This window comes from Trachinotus anak, unplaced genomic scaffold (genome assembly GCF_046630095.1).
Source record: "Trachinotus anak isolate AG129_WGS33_773 ecotype Australia unplaced genomic scaffold, CSIRO_AGI_Tana_v1 ptg000012l, whole genome shotgun sequence".
In the NCBI taxonomy this organism is placed as follows: Eukaryota; Metazoa; Chordata; class Actinopteri; order Carangiformes; family Carangidae; genus Trachinotus; species Trachinotus anak.
The window spans coordinates 25887977-25908677 of NW_027273863.1; the positions used below are offsets into that span (position 1 = coordinate 25887977).

General features: G+C 40.4%; 2 protein-coding genes across 3 annotated transcripts in view; both read left to right on the top strand.

Moving 5' to 3' along the window:
* tmeff1a (transmembrane protein with EGF-like and two follistatin-like domains 1a) overlaps nt 1-5548 on the top strand; it is a 79446-nt gene extending 73898 nt beyond the window's left edge. The window contains exon 10 of the mRNA XM_071492027.1: nt 1455-5548. Coding sequence (XP_071348128.1) covers nt 1455-1539 — 85 coding nt within the window. The 3' untranslated portion in view covers nt 1540-5548. The remainder of the gene's footprint in view (nt 1-1454) is intronic.
* A 3863-nt stretch (nt 5549-9411) lies between these two features.
* cavin4a (caveolae associated protein 4a) lies at nt 9412-20701 on the top strand. 2 transcript variants are annotated; one of them, XR_011692966.1, is made up of 3 exons: nt 9412-10041; nt 18092-19816; nt 19891-20701. XR_011692966.1 is itself a non-coding variant. In XM_071492029.1 (2 exons), exons 1-2 carry the CDS (start codon nt 9634-9636, stop codon nt 18665-18667), a joined length of 984 nt encoding a protein of 327 aa, XP_071348130.1. In that variant the 5' UTR covers nt 9412-9633; the 3' UTR covers nt 18668-20701. The 2 variants fall into 2 exon arrangements, 1 of the variants encoding a protein (XP_071348130.1); XM_071492029.1 differs by having other exon boundaries at nt 18092-20701.

Genomic DNA, 20701 nt, shown 5'->3' on the forward strand with positions numbered 1-20701 from the left:
AAATAATGTCTTAGCATAAATAAATGGGCTTTTAATGGGTTTTCTGTCTGTGAGTCTTAAAAATCTGAGGTTATAGGTCATTTCTTCTTTTTCAGCGTAGCTGCAAATTGAGTTCACTCACTAACTATATTCTTAAGGGGTTAAAACCTTTAATAGGATTTAAAATTTTTAAAAATAGTCTTTTAAGATATAAATGTACATATGGCTTTTACGTTATAAAATGTAAGTGTATGTTGTATGTTATCAACAGATGAACCATTAGAAAATAACTTTTCATCAACTTATTATTGAGTGAGTGATTTAACTATATCATCATTAATTGTTAGTTAATTTGATTTCTAAAATATTTATATTTTATAAAATACTTTTACTACTACTTACTAGTAGTGTTTTACTACTACTACTTTTATTTTCACTGTACTTCTATACAGTTTAAAAGAAAAGAAAGAATGGAAACTATAAAAAAAGAAAAGTTATTATCTGTGTATATATATTTATATGTATATAAATTTCAGGTATATTCTGTTGTCAGTGAAAGAAGCAGAAACAGGAATCAGAGGAGTTTTAATCCCTTTGAGCTAACGTGATGAAAAAACGGATTGTGTTCTCCACTACGGTGGATTTAATCCACAGTGTTAACCTGTGGAAAACACTCTTAAGTACATAATAACACTGTGTAGTGCCTGATGATAATCCCCTAATGCATATTAGGCACGTTAATGTGCCTTAACCACTAGCCCACCGGGGGCACCCCTTAACCAGCCAGTGGGTCCTGACGACATAAGTAGAGGTTTTTTTTGATAAATTTAAAACATATTTCAAATGCAACTGGTTAATTTCTCAAACGGTTGAAAAGAGTGAGGATCTGCTGGCTGCAGAAATATTTTCCCCACTGTTCTTTAACTTTATTTTGCTGAATGGGTCTAAATACTACAATACCCATAAGCCTAGAGGAAAGGTGGCTGAATCAAACCCATTCAGAGGCATGAACACAGCTGTGATTTGTTGTTGCCATAGTTGCTGAATTTATTTATGATTTACCCAGAGAGTGAATTCATTTAAAAAGCAGATTGTATGTCCAGTTTTCAGTGTAATCTTTAGTTTGTTCAGGTTTGGTGATTGGACATTTCAGACCAAAATGCACCTTGGGAGTTGTAGTTGGCTTCTAACTTTCACCATCTTTATGTCCTCATATGATTTTAACCTTTAGCTGTTTATCAAAGAACAGGATATCTTCTCACACAGTTGTTCATCTAATTTAGTAACGATTCAACCATGTCATGTCATGTGGCCTTTAGAGAGGACTGATTTGTTGAAAATTAGAAATTGACAGAATAAATTTAATAAAACAGCTGAAACTAAAAGTTTACAGTAACCAGTAAAAAGTCTTCAAGCCTTCTATCTATCTAAATAGATTAATTTAATTAAATAAATGTTTCTCTTTGTCTCCTCAGGAAATGTCCGAAAAACAACAGAGGTCGTCGGCAAAAACAAAACCTTGGACACTTTTCGTCGGACACTAACTCCAGGATGGTATAGCCGTGCGTGTCGGTGGTTCTTTTTGATAAGTTTTTTCTTACGGCGTGGGAATGCCATTTTTTAACGGTAGATGTGTGGTATTAATTTTTTTTTTTTTCCTGGGAAACCATAAAAAAAAGAATGAGAATATTTATTTAAGGGGCCTTATTTTCTCTCCTTTCTGCTTTGGATGGAATCATTGCGCATTTCGTTGTGCAATCATAATTCTGTTTTTTTGTTTGTTTTCTTGCCACAAGACCGAGTAGAAGAAGCTGAATGGACAGAACCCGCTGTCACTTCACATCATCACCACGTGTGATGTCTTAATTACTTTAACTGCTTCGTTAGAGGTTTCGTTGAATGCTTTATGAATATGTACCTTTGGTGAACTGGCTAACGGAGTAATGTCTGCCCCTCTGGAATGTGCTATTTATTGAAAATGATGATTTTTACGCCCCTCTCTGTTTCACTTTTTACTAATAATGTGCAGCTGATCACCAAATGCAGTTTCTTGTTAATTTTTTGTCCATTTTTGTAGGAGGTGAGAAGGGGCCAGCCAGTGATATAGATATGTTTACACTTATTCTTTGGTATGAAATTCTGTGTAAAGACTTCACTGTGTTTAAACAAGCTAATAATTTATTATTATTATAATAATTATTTTCTTCAAAGCTGTTTTTACTGAAGGTTTTTATGTTAACTTTTATTTTAAACATTACTTTCTAAATTCTAGTTCCTGTATATTCGCATGACTTGTGAAAATTGTGTACCGTGGTGTAGTTTTAAATTTTTAAAAAAAGAAAAAGCTGACAGCTTCGACACCTCCTACGTCTCAGAGCTGCCAAGATCCGACGGCGGTGGAAATCCCAAAGTCGGACAGAAGAAGGGAAGATACAGAGTGCGAAGGTTTTATTTGAAAAGGAATGTGTAATGTTTGAAAATCAGTCTGCTGTCTTTACCAGGAGAAAAAACAAAGACATTGGTTCACATCACTGATGGTGGGAAAACCACCACGTTCATTCTCCTGAAAACCACTTTTGCTTTAATGGGAACAGATTCGTGTCGATTGTAACGCTCAGAGGCAGGAATGTTTTTGTGATCTCCATTCGGAAATCTGAATTCAGAAGATTGTAAAGGAAAGGTGTCGGCTGTTTGGGGGTTTGCGGTACTGTCTGCAAACTCTGGTCAACTTCTAGTGATATTTTTCATGTAACAGGAAGAAGTCTTGGTCACTGGTTGATGGCTGTGACCAAGGCTTTTCTATGAATGTGAAAAAAAAATATTGTGTGTGTTTTTGTTTTTGTTTGTCTTAATTTTTCCTTTGCTCGTCAGTGAGACATTCCAAGCACAGAAAACCCCTCACAGAACAAAAAACCTATAATAATCCTATGGGCAATATCTGTCACATACTTTACATACAAACCCTTAAAGACCACGTTTCTTTCTGGTATGACCATGGGATCAGATACAGGTCGTAGATATATAAGTGATGAGTAGCTAACGTCTCTTAGCATAATAATGTCAGGAGTTGTTAGCATAAAGCAGAGATAACAGATAGATATTGTATTTAGAAATGGCAGCCATGACTGTAGACAGTCAACCACTGTCTCAATGGGAACCGTAATTCCAATTAATGAAAATGCCTTTTCTGTGTTGTTCCCTTGTGTCCTTGACTTTACTGTAACACAACCTGTTGTTATACCCTTTAAGTCGATTTATAAGTTTTATATCAAAGTCCCATCATGTCTTTCCAAATTGGCAGAAACCGATAACTGGACTGTGTTGTTGTGGGGTGTATGAATTCAACTTCACTCCCACCTCGGCACAGTAGCTCCTGATCAGCTTTTTCAGTATTTTTTTGATGATACATTTGAATTTATTTTTCACAATAAGCCAATCATTGGAAGGTCAATCAATCACAAACGAGACCTTCTCATAGTAGCATCCAGCAATGACAACTTAGCAGTGTTAATTTTATTTAAATGAATCCTTCATTTACTTTACATAACTGCAGCGGTATACTGTATTTGTCATGTTCAGTATTAAGGAGGTCAAAGGGATACTCTGTTACTCACTAGAGTTGGGTATCTGAGAGTAGATGCTGACTTCTGTAGTATTTGCCGCATGTAAAAAGTCAAACTGTCACAGCATTTAAACTTCAGTCTCACTTGTTCATGTCAGATTAGATAGCTCAACCTCTAAGTGCAAACAGCCATGAAAATCCATTAATGCCAAATCTTTACCAGGCATCAAAACTGTCAAAGTTGATTAGGTCCAATGACGTGAACACTCCAAATACTACAAAGAAAATGTTTAGATGTTCTGTTTCTTCTGGTGTGCTGTGAACACAGGTGAGCAGTATGTTCTGAATCAGGACCTTCGAGGGCAACTATCCATTCATTCATCCATTAGCTCAGCCATTTATCCTATGAGGGTCGCTAGAGCCAATCCCAGCTGACACTGGGCAAGAGGCAGGGTACAAACAAGCATTCACGCTTACATTCACATGTAGAGGCAAAATAAAGTCACCAATCAACCTGCATGTCTTTGTGCTGTGGGAGGAAGCCGAGGAACCCAGAGGAAACCCAAGCAGGCACAAGGAAAACATGAACCCATGAACTTCTTGCTGTGAGGTGACAGTACTAACGACTGCACTACCATGCTGCCAATTATCTATGCATTAACTCTGCTGCCATTTACATCACTTAGCAACTTAGAGAACAGTCACAACTAAAACTGCAAGAAGAGAAGAACTTAAAGACAGTGACAAACCGATGAAAACGTTTGGAAATTATAAACGGGAAGTCAGGGAGCTAAACTGTCTCGTTGCCTAAGGTTTTGGTCACACCAGCATTTAAAGTATGGAACAGTTGGGGGGCTGCAATTAAACTAAATCAGTTTTGACCTCTTGTATAGAGGTTAGGTTAGTGGACAGGAAACTGTCTCAACAGTTGACCTTTAGGGTAACAGAGAGTCCAAACGGAAGAAGCTACTATATTAGCTGTGTAGCACCAGTCTGGTGACAACCTAGCATGTAGCTAGGTAGCTAACTTATTAGCTGTAAGCTGGCAATCCACAAATAGCCTGTTTCAAAACTACACATGAATGAGTTTGGCGCTACCGCTGCTGGCCCAAACGTATAGTAGCACCAGCCCTCAATTACAGTTAGCTGGATACAAGCTTGATAGCTGTACCTTTATCAGTAGAAAGTAGCATTTATGCTAAGTGAAGCTAGCAGGATAATTATATTTAGCTCATCTGTGTACAAATTATAGTTTAGGGTTTCAAAGGTGTTGAGCTGAAGTATTGCAAGGGTCGGGTTGTACTTGAAAAGAATGAGTTTGTAGAATGTGAACAGAAATTGAAAGTGATTATCATTTAATGGTACATATTTTCAGACAGACATCTACAGTATTGATCTTCACATTAACAGAGAGCTAGAGAGAGAAGGTCAAACTTTCTAACCTCAGTACAGCTGGCCAATCAAGGTGAAGTGGGTGCAAATGTCGAACCTTCGGTTTCAGAAAGCTACAGAAGTGGTCAGACACAGACACCCCCAAAACAACATCAGAAAGAGGTGTGTGTAGAGGGGATTTCCAAAGGTATTTGACCATCCAACAAGCAGTTCTGACAAAGTATACTGGCCCATGCAAGGCAGTTTACCAGCAATGGAAGGTCCTGATTCAGATTTTGCAGCCGCTGCTTTACTGTCTGTATCTGTGGAAGACGAACTGAAACTGAGGCTGTGCCGGGCTCCAGAATGCGAGTTCAGGGAGTTTAGTCTTCTCTGTGTGTTTGTAGTGTTTATTTTCTGTCACAGGAGTTTTTCTGTAACGTCTACAGGTTGTAGGTCAGCCCCCACCCCTTTCCTCTGCTGAGAAACGTGTTTCTACTTGTTGTCAACCATCGCAGCCGTAACTTCTCTAAATGTGACTAGAAAGTGTTTGACATGTTAATATTCTGCATGTAGACTTTGAGAGGCTATTTTTGGTCTCTGCGAAAATAAAAAAGGAAATGTTTTTTTAATGTACAGCGTGGTGCAGACGTGTCATTTGATTCATACGTGTCTTTTTGTCTCTGAGTCCAGTGAGGTTTGTTTTTCTTCTGTGTTTCACTGTTCTGCTCTCATTTTACAATGCTTTCCACTTCCTGTGATGGATTAATGATGTGTTGTTCACAGAGTCTGCGTGTGTGTGTGTGTGTGTGTGTGTGTGATTCTTCACTGCAGACACACAAATTATTGAGGTGACCCATACGATCAGTCACAGGAGACTCTTCTGTTCACACAGACAAAATGCTGTTGTGCTTTTCCTCTACAGAGACACTGTGTCCTAATTCCATACTAAGTACTAACATTATACAGTACACACCATCTTCTAATGTTGACAGTGCACTGTTTACAAGAAATCCATCTGTAACATTTAAGGGCATCAACACCTTTAGAAAAAGCATGTGAACTGTAAATATTACGTTGCCTGGCAGGTGACACAAAAATGTTGATATTTATTACGTTGCACTTCCACAGTTTATATACGGTTGTGATACTACACACATTCCCGACTTTGGCTGCTGTCCTAGCTGCACATAAATGACTAAGCTGTGATGTCAGTTAGCATGGTTAGTGTCTATTCAACTAATCTGTTAATCAACATTTCTTTCATCAGTCCTGAAGAACGTAAATATGTGAGGGTTTACTGTCCATATTCGAAGACAAAGCAGAATCTACGATAGCACTTGCGAATACAGCCTGAACACAACAGTATTTACAACTTTAAAAGTTCAACTTTGGTGAACTCCGACACACAGCTGACCAATAGCAAGCTGTCTTGGCAGTATTGACCTTTGAGAAGACGAAGAGGTTGAAAAGAGAGGAAGCTATCATTGCTTATTAGCTGTGTTGCATTGTTCACTTTTCTTTAACGTCCTCTGCCAGAGCAGAAATCGTTCCTCAAAAGAGCAAGAGCTTGCAAAGAGTCGATAGTACAAATAGGTCTATTTTATAAACTGTGAACTTAATCAGTCTGCTAATTGAACATGAGCAAGCTTTGTTTTCCCTATTTAATAATGTTGTGTTGAAAGAAATACTATGCAATGGTGAATAAAATGTCCCCCCACCCTGTCACTAAATTGCAGGGCCGCTGTGGCTTCATCCCAGGCTTTGCGCCACCAAAGATGATGGTGATCAGTTTAAAGAATTTCCCACAAGCCAGAGTGTTTTGTGAGAGACTAACACTGCTAACACTGCAAGTGGTCACTACATCACCAAGCCTCGAGCTCCCCTGCTCAATGTGAATATGAGTGGGGTTTTATTAGTTCTGGAACAAGACCTGGAGGTTTTGGTTTTATTTCTGGTCACTATAACTGTCCTGTAATATTCCATTGTCTTTTAATCATTAAAACTACAAACACTCTCTGCCTCCAGCCTCTCAGTGTGCAATTAAGTGTTGCTAATATCTACCCCATCTATATAATCTGTGGGAGTTTGAAAATGAGGACAGATGAGGATGAATGTGGCCATGTTATCATTATCGGCCCCCACCCACCTGTCAGAGAGGAGGGCTGAATCATTAAGTGATGCTCCGTCTAATTAAAAACTGCTCGTCTGCAGAAGCCAGAACCAGAGCAGAGGTCACTGCCTCCCCACGTGGAAATAAACCAACGTGCGTGTCATACATTTCTGCTGGGGGCGGCGCCTGGGGCGCATTGCCGCGGGTAAATATAGAGTTATAGAGTGCAGGTGGTGTGTGAGGGGTGTTCAGAGGCAGAAGCAGCTGCTGGCTTCAGTCGAACAGATTCAGTAATCAGTCGACTCCAAACTACCACACTGTAGAAAAAAAAAACCATCATGATCCAACGTTCATTCATTACAGAGTCCCTGATCCTGAAGTAGCGCCTCCCTCAAAGACAGGAAATGTTAAGGTGAATCCCAGACTGAACATCACTGAATACAGAGATAATTTCAGTGAGAGAGTGTGAAAAACAAAACAGAGAATTAATTCTGTTTAATTGCAGTTACAGAGCAGAACACATGCATTAAAAAAATCACAAAAAAAATCCTAAAAGCCTAATAAACTGTAGTGCAGTGTCAAGACAAACAAAATATAGCATTACCTGCTAGTGTTAGCTATAAAAAGACTTAAATTGAAATTAAATGATTACACTTAATTAGCCGCTAACATTGGCTAACATAAGGTTTACGTCCAGCTAAAAATATGAAATGTAGATATCCAGCTGGCGACAGACATCAAAGTAAGGTCAGACAGACGTTTGACTTCAACGACTCTAACATCGGACAGACATTATTTTTCATTTCGAAATGACAATCAGGTTGATGTCAAAACCCAACGATGGCTCACTGACACTGAGACGTTAGCAGATGTTGGGTTTTGCTCATGAACAGAATGTCAATAATTCATATGCCATGTGACGTTGGCATTTACTTACTTAACAACACAACTTAAAACCAACAAAATATCAACTATTCTCCTTCAAATTCACGTTGGCATTAGACACTGTCCTGACATTGATTTTGGTCCTCCAACATTGCAACCTACATTCAACCAAATTTAAGCATCTAACGACATTGGTGACCAGCCCACTTTTGCTAACACAAGGCTGATAAAGGTCCAGTATTATGACCTCATGATCTTCATGAGGTTAAGATAAAAATAACTCAAGAACAAGTCTTCCTGCCGAGACCAGACTCAAAGTAAATTTTAGAGGCAGTGTGATTGTATGTTAAGTTAATGCATTTGCAACACAAATTGAGGCAAAGATGCATAACATGCAAGTTGAAAATGTTTATATCCTGAGGCTTTCTGAACATAAACGTACAGACAAGTGCAAATGGGAGCAAGAAACTGGATTCAAATAATAAAAAGAATAGGAGCATGCAGCTAATGTGTTTACAGTTTGTTCATTGGCTGCTTGGGGCCAAATAAACTCAAACTACAAACTGTGTTATTTGCTTATTGTCAAAGTGTTGCTGCACTTTGGGTTCACTCCGATAACACCAAAGCTACCCCCCCCCCCCCTTTTGAAACTGAGCCGTGTACTGCGTGTAAGGAAGTCAGGAAACCTAATTCTGAGGCGACTGAGTTATTTTTAACACATCAATGTGTATTTATGGACAACACACATTTTTCAGCACATTGTTATTAACAGATGACATAGCAAGTTCATGACCTTGAGGTCAAGCAGTGAAACTGCTCTAAAGACCAACAATTAATCACTCCACTAAATACAGCGTAACACTTGAGATATGTACTGTACACTTAGCACGTAACTTATGCCCAGGATAAATAAATCCTTCCATGTGGTGGCAGTTTAGAGGAGTGGGTGTTAAAATAGTGTCACTGTGACACTCCTCACACAGTCGTCTCTATAAAGAGCTTCAGATCTCAGTCTCAGTCAATGTTTGGACTCTGCTCTCTGAGGGAAAGTAAAAAGGGCAGAGCTGCAATCTTTAATCCCTGAAAACATTCCAGCACTGTGTAATCAGACCAGACAACTGTGGCGTCTCTGCATCTGTCACTGCAGAGCTGCAGAGTGACTCCTAAGCTGCTGTTGATGTACATGTTTCGCAGCTGCTAGCATCAACATATGCTAGCAGCAAATAACGGAAAATTATGAATCAATCTGCGTGGGTCTAACAAAGCAGAGCAGGACTTGGACGGGGATTTCCATCCTCCCCTGCTCTGCGTCTCACCCAAAATGTCGAAGTGTCGCCTTACAAAGAGTTTTTATTTTTAGGTGGGGGGGGGGGGGGGGTGGGGGTGGGGGGGGGGGGGGGGGGGGTGTTCGTGTGAGTACTGCTGCTCCCCCCTGAGTTTATCGCCTGGCCCACACCCAGATGGGGACTGAATTCAGATTCCCTTTGGATCCTGTAGCCTTTTTTAAAAGGGGTAGGTGGAGTCTCCCCTCTCTCCTGTCCCCAGACCCCCAGACAGAGTTTGGGTCACAGCGGTTGGGTGTTGTCACTCTCCGGTCTCCCTGCCGGTAACCCAACGGTTCTGGTCCCCCGCCCAAAACTAAACCACATATCTCCTCCTCTTAAGCAAGTTTCAAACTAATTTGAAGCAAGAGATTCAAGAATTAAAACTTTGAAACACTGCAATGGATCAGCACAAGTATCGCACGGCGGGCGTCCAGGAGAAGCTGGAGATAATTGGGGTGGAGGATGAGGCTGGAAACCCCATCAGCGCCCTGACTATCCTGTCACTGCTGGAGCGTGTGGCCGGCATTATTGACAATGTCCAGTCCTGCCAGCAGCGCATGGAAGACCGCCAGCTGGAGCTGGAGAACAACATCAAGACCATCCAGGGCGATGTCCTGAAGCTGGCCAAGGACCACACCGACACCAGCGGCACGGTGGAAAAGCTCCTGCAGAAGACCCGCAAAGTCAGCGCTAATGTCAAGGAGGTCCGGACACGCGTCGAGAAGCAAAACGTACGAGTCAAGAAGGTGGAATCCACACAGGATGAGCTGCTCACCCGTAACAAGTTCCGTGTCGTCATCTATCAGGTGAGCAGAAGTTTGGATGCAGCTGAAGGGTAAAAATGTTGAACGCCAGAAATATGTGGGTTCTGAAGGACTTTCTAGATGGCAAAGATAGAGACATTAGATGGGAGAACAGGAGCAGTAACAACTGAATCTGGAAGGACCAAGGTGTATTCAAAACCTTTGGAATTTTCCTTGCATGAAGGGTTGCATACACACATACAACCTTTGATTAGGGGTCCTAAGCATCATTTTAAAAAGGTTTGGAATCACTAGATTCATTGATCATTGGTGTAATTATTGTTTGGAGCCCTGGTCATGTAATAGTGATTCAAAGTCACAGTGAAATGGAAGTTAGAGCATCTTTAGCTTCAGTAATGTGACATATTTCCCAATGAAACTGAATATGTGTTGAGGGAAGGTTAAAATTAGGAGAGGGATTGAATCAAATCCTTCCAAATTTGATTGGATCGCTCAACAGCGGGTGTGGTTTAGCAAATACAATGCAACAAGGCTCCCCAGTTTTGGAAATTTAAATAAAGTTTTTGTAGCTTGCTGCGATGGACAAACAACCAAAACAGTTTCTCAATGTTTGCAAAGAAATTGTGTTTATGTAGGACTCCATCCCTCTCAATAAGAAGCTGATGGAGAAAAATGTTCCCAAGAATCTAAAAAAAACTGAATTTAAAAAAATAAGAATTTCTTAATTCTGTCACTGAAGGTCGAGGTAGAGCAGCTCCTCTCGGGATTATCAGATCCAAGGTCCAGTCCAGGTTTCTGTTTACAAGGAACTTGAGCATAATTAAGTTAAGTATCAAAAGTAGATTCATTCCCTCAGGCGGTGCAAACTGTCTGCCAAGCAGCGAGATCTTAACTCAAATGAACTCTGGCTCAATTCATTAAGTGGTGGCCACAGCGAGAGTGGGGTATGTGAGGAAATGAAGGGTGGTTTCAGTTTAAACACTTAAGAGCCATCGACTCTGTAACACTGGCAATTTATAGAGAAGCATCCTCATTACACTGAGAGGGCACACTTTCATCTGAGCCACTTTAATCAGGTCAGGTGAAACGCATGAAAATAAGACGATTCACTTCAGAGTTTCAGTGGTAATCTGAAACACTCCAGTGAACTCTTAAATTTGGAGGAATGCAGCCATTTAATTGCTTTTAGAAATCACAAGCAGTAAGATTTGTATGAACAAGTCTTCCTGCCGAGTCATGCAAGAGTCATCATCTATACATGGCTGCAGACTGTGGTCGTGTAAAAAATTTGAGCTGCATTCTCAACCACCAATATTCACAGAGTGAGGCTGTGTAATTTTCAGCTAAATTTTAAATATCAAATTTATCTGACAATGAAGCTTTGTCACAGAAACCATGTGTCAAAACCATTTCAGGTGACATCATGCACACATGGTGCATGTCCTGCGTCCATGTCAATATCCTTATTAACTCTGCCAGGAAGGTTATGTCTGTTTATTTGTCACTAGGATTACGCAAAAAGTACCGAACTGATTTACACTGAACTTGGTAGAGAGATGTGGCATGGGCCAGTGACGAATCCATGACATTCTCGGACAGATAAGGATCATTTTCTATGAATTTGAATCTTTTTTCTCTGACATCTGGTGTACGTTTTTTGACTTTGGCCTTGGTGGAGGTCTGCACTCTCTGAGGACCCTTCTAGTTTTCCAATTTCCATAATTCTTAAAGTAATCATTTATCCTGTTAAGTACTTAACTGTGCTTTCTTAATTTGCACCTTCTATCCCATGGAGGACCACACTTTCACCACGATGTCAGAAATCATGTTCGATCTGTTTTTCTATATCCAAGCATAAAGTTGATAGTAAAGAAAGTAAATCATTGAAGCCAAGGGTTCATTCATTAAAGTGAAAATTCAGGACTATATTTTTTGTGAATTGAGAGAGCAAAATACTCACAAATGCAGATCATAATTTAAAGGTAATGATGGATTATTAGAGGGCAGAAGTGACTAGTATAAAGAAATAGGAGGCCTTCCTGGCTCTGCAAGAACAAAATATCTTAAATTGTACAGTGAAGACATTATCTGGTGACATTGTAATGATTTATTTAGTTGTAGGCATCCTAGCATTCAAAAACAGTCCCTTAAAATGACCTTCATTAATTATTAATTTGTACTTAAAAACATACCAAACATGTTCATCTAAATAATGGATTTTCTGCATAGGTTAAGCAAGACTTAAGGGGTAAAAATATCCTAAAAATTTTGAACATAACATAAGAGGTGGACCTTAATCTGCACCTCAAAGAACTTCAGGGGTTTATTTAATGGATAAATTAATGGGTTATGATAAATAAGGGAGTTTTTAATGCATCATCATAAGAATATTAAGGAATTTTTAGGGAGTAAAACCACATTAATATTAACCTAATTGTGTGAAAGACATCATGAATCCTACCATAATTGATGTCCCTTTAAGAAACAATAAAGTTGTCTTTTTTTCAATCTTGCTTCAAAGATAATTTTGCCTTTAAATTATGCAAATAAACCCAGAAAAACTTCAATACAAATTAAGTTAATTTTCAATTTTATTTCCCCGTAATATTTTTTAGGTTTTTGTGGTTTTATAGCGACTCGAAGACCAATGGTGATCTTGTATATGTAGTCTCTTCTAGTCTTTTCTTCGATAACAACAAAATCTTATAGTTTGTGCCTGTAATCTTTTCAGTCATTTAGAAATTTAAATGTAAATGGTTAATTTCTTGCTGTCCAGTTGGAAAGGCTTCTAAAAGGCCATTGTGGGACTCTGTGACTACACAATGAAACTACTCCTCGCCCTGACTAAATAGAGACCTTGACGGTATCTTGAATCAGGGATAAACTCTTGGCAGATATACGTTCAGCAGTCAGTATTTGACAAGATGCTGTCCTCGTTAATGTCCAGACTTCAGAATAGTAACCGGAGCACTATGTGCTGCTAACAGCTGCTGTGGATCCGTGACAGAGAGACTTATTCTGGGATCACAGCATTCTCCCTCTCTGCCAGCAGGGACACGCTATAAACTGCTGTCAACCAGAATCAGAGTCTGACATGGCAGCTTATCACAGGGGTCAGTATACAGAGAGAGAGAGAGGGAGAGAGAGAGAGAGAGAGAGAGAGAAAGGGAGGGAGGGAGGCGTGTCAGTCTTTCTAACCTGCTGCTGCAAGGACCGCCCCTTAAAACACCTAAAGATGATGAAATAAGACAAACTAATGAAGATATGTAATTTAACGCAATGTAAAGATTTATATATAAAAGCAAATCAAAGCTGATTTCTTTGGCCAGTTGGGGGCAGTGAAACAAGCTTAACACCAACATATACTGTTCATCACCTACCCACAGTTGTAATATCATCAAATAGCTGCCTACTTCCACATCCATATCAACATGATCATCCATGTTTGTGTCCACCTGATGAATATAAATCCTTTTAGCTCCTCACCCTCCAACTCCTGAGGGAAATATCTGTCTTTCAGCTGGTAGATGTTCCACTGTGTTCATCAGCAGGTGTCTACCTGTGTGAGCCTGCTCTACCTGTACTGAGCAGGTAGTGGACAGGGAGTTTATCAGGGCATGTTTGGTGAAAACAGTTACGAATGAGCTTTTGTCACTGTGCCGAGTTAGCTATTAGCAGTTCCTGTTTGCAGTGTAGCCTTGGATGGACTGACAATTATCACTGGATCACTGTGAGACTGAAGAAAACCTAAAAACATTAAGATTTTGAGGCAAGTTCTGCTAACAGTTGACGTCAGAAACTAACTCAAAACTGAACGACATGAATGTGTGGAGGCTTTAGTCTTTGTCCACGTCTATCACGATGACATGAATTTAAAGATGAGTAAAATGTTAAGGCTAGCAGTTTCCCCCTGTTTCCGGTCTTTGTGCTAAGCTAGGCTAAACACATCCTGGACCTCTCTCTGCACTGGACACGTAGAAGTTCAACTGATATCCATCTTCAAAATTATTTTTATTTCTCAAAATGTTTCTTTTGGTATGGGTACAGTAGATAATCCCTGTGTGTTGTGTCTGCTGGTCCATACTTTACTCTTTGTATTTCTGTAGACCAGGTTTAGTTGAGTCTGGTCCCGGGTGGCTCTGGTTTTCTCTCCGTCCTGCCTGCAGAGGAGACAGTCGCAGTGTTAAGTTTCCTCATGACTGATGTGCTGTCGGTTATTCTGAGGCCTCCGTTCATCTCCTAATATAGTGCTTCAGCTGCGGTCATTTAACAGGAAGCAACAAGCGGTTTGTTAGAGACAGTCGTCGCCGGCGGCTGAATAATGAAGGCCAGGACAATGGGCAGTAATAAGAAAAAGATGAATGGCTGCTGGTTCACACCCAGGGCCACCCCGCCTCTGCTGTTGTTCACAACACTGGACATCAGAGGACAATGTGCAATTTGAGAGGAGTTAATGGTTTTAGTTTATGATATTTCTGCTGTGTGGCAATGAGAGAGGCTGAGCGATGACAAGTTGAGTTCAAGTGTCTGCAGGCAAACACGATTAAAAGAAGAGGTCACCCAGAGAGTGCAGCTGTAACACTGCACAACATCCTGCATCTCTGCAGAAATGCTGCAGGGGCATTGTTAGACTTCTTAAACTTCTTAAACAAAAGACTTTATGAAGTATTACTGCCCCAAAACTGGGAGCACACTGAGGTGGAGTTCCCCTCCACATTAACATATCAGTGCTGTTTTACTGTTGCAAAAAAAAAAAAAGTGTTGTGAGAGCATCTTACGTTCGACAGCTGATGGTTTCGGGCTCAGCACCAGAGACTGAACAACCTGCCAGTCTCTCGCTCTCTCTCTCCGGCCTCACCACCACCGACCAAGGTTATTAATACACGCATTGACCCACATTCGCTGCCGGTGTAATTATTGTGTCATTCACAGTGTCTGGACGCACTCTGATGACTCCTCCCTGATTAATGAGTGTGATCGTTGCAGGTGGCCGCAGCTTAATTAGGATTAATTGTCTTTCACATCCAAAGTCACCTGTAGGGCGCAGCAGGTGGAGCAGGCCCAGGGAGGAGGTTCCTCAAGGAGCTGGGTTGTTTCTGTTGGCCGTCAGGGAACACATGACAATCCAGCTTTTTTTTCAATTATAAAACAAAGGTTTGGTATACATTATAAAGGAGTGAGATTTGTTGCAAAATTAAAAGCACAATATTCATCATGGTATTGCCTAAATATCAACATATTGATATATATTAAACAATTCAAAGTCACATTAAAACATTGCAAATATGTATTTTTTATATAGCCTATATATGAATTTAAATTTTCACTGGATTATTTAATCCTATTTAGATTAAAAGTTTAATTTTAAATGTACTTATCATTTAAACACAATTATTCTTAATTACAACATTTTCCAACATAATTCAATCATATACACTGATGGACATAAAACAAACATTACATTTATGCCAGGAAGTGCACTGGATAAGTTGGACAACTAACTGTAAATTTAAGGTCAATTTGATTTTTCACCATAGAGTCAATGTGCCACGCCCATGCCCAATTGCAATATCCAAAAACCCAGTCTTTAGTACAAATATGTGTGCAAAGTTTAGTGAGTTTTTGCACATCCCAAAGGCCTCAAGAATGTGTTCGTAAAATGAAAATCACAGCAGGAAATCCAAAATAACCAACTTCCTGTTCGGCAAAAAATCTTTTAAAATATATGGATTAAATCCTTTATGACATGTCCAAGCCTCCCACGAACCTCAATTTCGACATGGTCCAATCACTATTGAACTGGGGTATCTGACAGCCCTGAGGTGTCCAGCAGAAAAATAATAATATAATAATAATAATAATAATAATTCTGCTTTAGTTCTGCTTTAAGGAGGACTTGACTGTTTTAGTAAATGTAAATGACCAGTGCTGTCCATTAAATACAAGATTATAGACTAAGTCTAATTAACTAAAACAAGACTGAAACACATAAAAATCCAAGAGCTAATGTGTAAATGCATGAACCACATTTCATCACAATCCATCCAATAGCTGATATTTCAGTATAAACAGAGTGGTGAACGGACCATCACGGCCCCCGCTGCTAAAACCAGACGGTGCCATTATTATGCCACCTGTCTTGAGTTACAGGTGTTGTTGCTGCCAGCAGCTTCCTGTCTGAATGAGTCTCAGTTACTTCTGTGTAAAAATAGAAAAACTTGATCTCATGAAGATGCCCAGTGTGTTCGAGGCAGGAGGCTGCAGGTCAGGTCTGACCGAGTATCTCATAGGAATATCATGTTTTCTATCTGAGCTTCTATCATCTCAATGAGGAGCATAGTTATTTATTCCTAATGCACAGAAGAGACAGATGAGAAGACGTGATATCGGTTTCCTGGGTCCAGGAGGTTTTGCAAGTGCAGCCGCAAAAGCTTTAAAGAGCAAACAAGAAGCAACAAGATTCAGGAAGAGCTGAGATAAGAAATTTATCAGAAAACGGCTTTAAGGGGATTTAACATTTTGGGGATGATCGTGTGCTCTTGATCTTGATCTTCTCCAGAGTCAGATATGTTTTAGATGGATACCAGGTTCATTTCTGTGTCCAGTACATGTTTAGCCTGTCTTAGCACAAACACCAGAAGCAGGAGAGGAAACTGGCCTAAATGTCAGAGTATTCCTTTAAAGAGTGAAATTAATGGCAGGTGTTTTCAGGTAACTTGACAGACTGGACATCTGCTTGAAATAATATGAGGTCACCAGTTTCAATGGAGCAGTAAGAATGATAAATGTGGAAGTCCTAAACAGGTGAAGAAGAGAGGGAGACATCAGTCAAGCATATTGTGTGCACGCCCACACTGTCCTGAGCAGAGGTTGAATCAGGTGAAAAACACTGCTCCACAGAAGCAGCTTCTTCATTTCTCTGTCAGTGTTTAAACAGGACACGTTCAGCGACGATATTTCTGGCTCAGACACATTTTGGCAGCGCTCATGGCTCAATACAAAATCAATACAGCTCCGCATTTACACCATGTTCACGTCATATCCGTTAAATCGTAATTAGGAGCAGCTGAGTGGGAAAAATCATTCACGTCAGCCTCCGACTTGTGATTCTGGGACGTGTCCCAGCTGGTGAAAAGACAGACGTGTCAACAAACTGATGGCTGCAAATGCACCAACGCTGGCAGTTTTATCAGGATAAAATCCAGGCTTTACACTTCAGCTCATTTTGTAGCAGCTGTTTGTTTGTGTCTGGTTTCACTTGGTAACAAACTGCTATAATAAAAAAAAAAAGAAGCTCGTTGAAGCTTTTCATGAATACAAATGTCTGTTTTAGGCTTATCCAGCAATTGAAGCTCCATATTTTACTCTTCTTGTGTTTTTTTGTGTTGATCTCCATCAGAAAATACATTTGTGGTTTTAAGAACCAAAAACCATCTCAGTGTAGTTTTACATCTCCTCTCTCAGGCTTCTCTCTGGAGCTCTAGTAACAACAGGTCAGTCAGCCAATCAGAGGAGAGGCTCTGAGCCTTTCTTCTGATTGGCTGACTGTTTTCTGACTGATCAAATAAAAATATCGCAGATTTCAGGTAAACATTTAGAGAAACCAAATTCTGCAAGGTTGGATGGTGGGTCCAAGTTGGGCGGCTGGTTTTAAGGCTCAGTTTCTGAATACAGGCTGTGTGCATTTCTCTGTGGACTGAGGCTTTGGTACTTTCACAGTATTAATATAGAACCTAGACCTGCTTTATAATCACAAACACATGGACATCTACCTTTAGACTGGGTGGACCTTTAAAATCCTGACAATTCAACCAAGTTGACCGTTGATTTGGAGCATTTCCCATCATGGCCTAATACAACAGGAGATGTTAATGGGATGCACACCTTGGTATAAACAGTAAATGGTAATCTGACTAATGGTATGTTTTACTGTCTGACCATGCTCCCAGGCAAGTTGCTTCTTACTGCCTATGTTGTTTCTTTCTGGTCTTTTTTTTTCGGAAGTCGTGATGGAGACCTAATCGGCTCCTCTATGGATACCTGGAAACAACAGATACTAAAACTGCTGTCCGATCTATTTTCTCCTCTGCAGGGTGAGACAGAGATCCCATCAGTGGCCGTCACTAAGTCTCCTAAAGGACTCGGCTTGGACGGGCTGGAGATCGAGCCCGACTCCTATGACATCCCTGCCGACCTCTCCTCTGATGAAGAATACCTGAGTGTGGAGGAGACCGACTCCTCACGAGCCGCTCGCCTCAAGAAATCGGTCGCAAAGAGCAAGGAGACCCTGAAGGCCGCCTTCTCCAAGGAGAACATGAGCAAAACCAAAGACAACCTGGGCACCAAGTTCCACCACCTGGGCGAGAAGGTGATGCCACCCGAGAGGAGGGAGAAGATGCACCAGGCCGGCGAGCGGCTGAAGCAGTCCGGCGAGCGGCTGAAGGAGAACATCGCCAAGAAGGCGCCGAGCAAAGAGACCTTCCGCATCAAGCTGAAGAAGGAGAGAGCCGTCGCTGAGGGCCAGGAGGGCGCCGAGGCCGACTCTGAGCTCCAGGCTCAGGTCAAGGAGTCGTCCACGCCTTCCCCGGGGGTCACCTACACCGAGGTCGGCCTGGAAACCAAGAGGGAGGGGCCTGTGGAGGAGTCCAGCGCCACCCGGATAGGATAGGAGGCTTACAGGAAGTAGATGGGATGTGACAGGACAGCGCTGACAGGAAGAGAAGGCGGGACACTCGTGCAAGATTTAGAGAGAAGGTCTGTGATTGGTCAACAACAATGATGGACATTTTAATCAGCTTGAATGTATTAAAACAGAGAAGGTTCTAGAGATGGGTATATTACTATATCAACCGGTTATTTATTAAATCTGCTAATTCACGTCAGGTTACTTCTGTGTATGTTACATAATTATATGTAAGTTATATAAATCAAACCACTTGATCTGATACAAACTCAGACATGAATGTGAGAATCTTTATTTGTGATGCACTAAGAAGAATTTAGATGGAAAGTCCCTAAAGTGACTGTTGAGTTTGACTAATTTTTTGAGTCCAAATTTCAGAGATGTGAGATTGTTACCAAGTTGTGTTGTGATTAGTAACCAGGTTAATTTGCACAAGATGGCTAGAAGGAGAAGAGAGATGGCAAAAGGCTGACAAATCTTTGAGAAAAGAAAAAATGAATGTTGATGTGAAGTTTGCGTCTTGATCTTTTATCTGGATGTACATATAATGCCGTACATACTGCCAAAAGCACTGGTCTGTGCAGGCCTCAGCTGGTCTCTGAGAAGCCTGGTGAGAGAAGTTAAAAAAATAACACGGATTCAACGTCAGACTGGTTTCTGTACGCCAAAGCAGTAGGAGTAGAGGGAGCTTCAGTTAGAGTGAACTCTGGTGCTCAAGAGCAGCATCAGTGATGGCTGAGGTAGACGCTAAAGCTGCACCAGACGAAGACATTTCAGCAGAAATTCAACGAGCCAACATCAGTAACGTGGTGATTCATGCTGCATTCATGTCATGAGGGAAAAACCCCGAAGAGCTGAATGGTGGCGGTACAACAGGAGGAGAGAGGGTCGTGGTTAGACGCCAAATTTCTGAGACAGAAGTCTGATCTGAGGAATCAGAGACTGAATGTTTAATTTGTCAGGGTGAGTCTGGTACAGACCAGAACACACCTGAAGTGGGACTACCACGGCCAAAGAATGACAAAAAATGAGCAAAATAAAACTGAAGATAGAAATAAGATAAAATAAAATAAAATAATGTTAGTGTTTAGTAACTGGTAAATAACATAACTTTGCAATGACATGAATGAATGAATCTAATGAAGGCACTAATGAAGTGCCCCAAAAACATTTTCTTTAAAAATCTGCTGACAAAACTTTAATGTCACATCTTTATTTTATATCAACATGATAACCTAACCATGTAAATTATTTAAAACCAAGATATCACATGATTCATTTCACCATTTGAAGAATTTGAGAATTTAAAATAAAGTTTGATTAAAAAAAAAAATCTTTGTCCAGTGCAGCTTTAAGTTTAACTGAGCAGAACATTTAGTAACGAGTGATAAAACAAATTAAAACTTGCATAAACCGTACAGTAACACAACTGATGGTGACACAAAGCTGATCTTTGTTCTGTTGTAGACATCAGTCAAACTAATAACTAGTAGTGAAGTGGGTTTAAGGTGGTCTGAGCTCTGCTGTTAGTGGCTTTAAAGCTGTTTGTGCACTTGCTGCATTTTAGTGTATGAATGTGTTTTTTTTTCCAGTTTTGCTGCTTGAAATTCAAAGTTTCATTTATTCTAGAGCTGAGTGATTAGTAAAATCGCTGCTTTTATCAGGGTCACAGGAGCGTCAGTCAGATACTACTATTGTCTGTAGAGGCTTTGCTTTCATAGTGCTGCCATTAGTACAGTGTCTTATAAAGTAAACTTCCTGTATAGCTTCAATCTAATGACAGACTGTATTTATGCTGCTGCTGCTGCTGCTGAGTGGATTTGATGCAGTAGGTTTATAGTCTTTGCTTTGAACAAGGTTTCATTTCTTACTTACATTTCACATTTTTCATTTTGGGTCACAGCTCCGGTTCCAACCTGTGAAGACCTGTGTGTTGTCGGGCCTGTGCTGTATGAGCAGCACAAGATATTAATCATGTTGTTTTGTTTTTGTATAAATAAAGTTCTCATGAAACCTCAA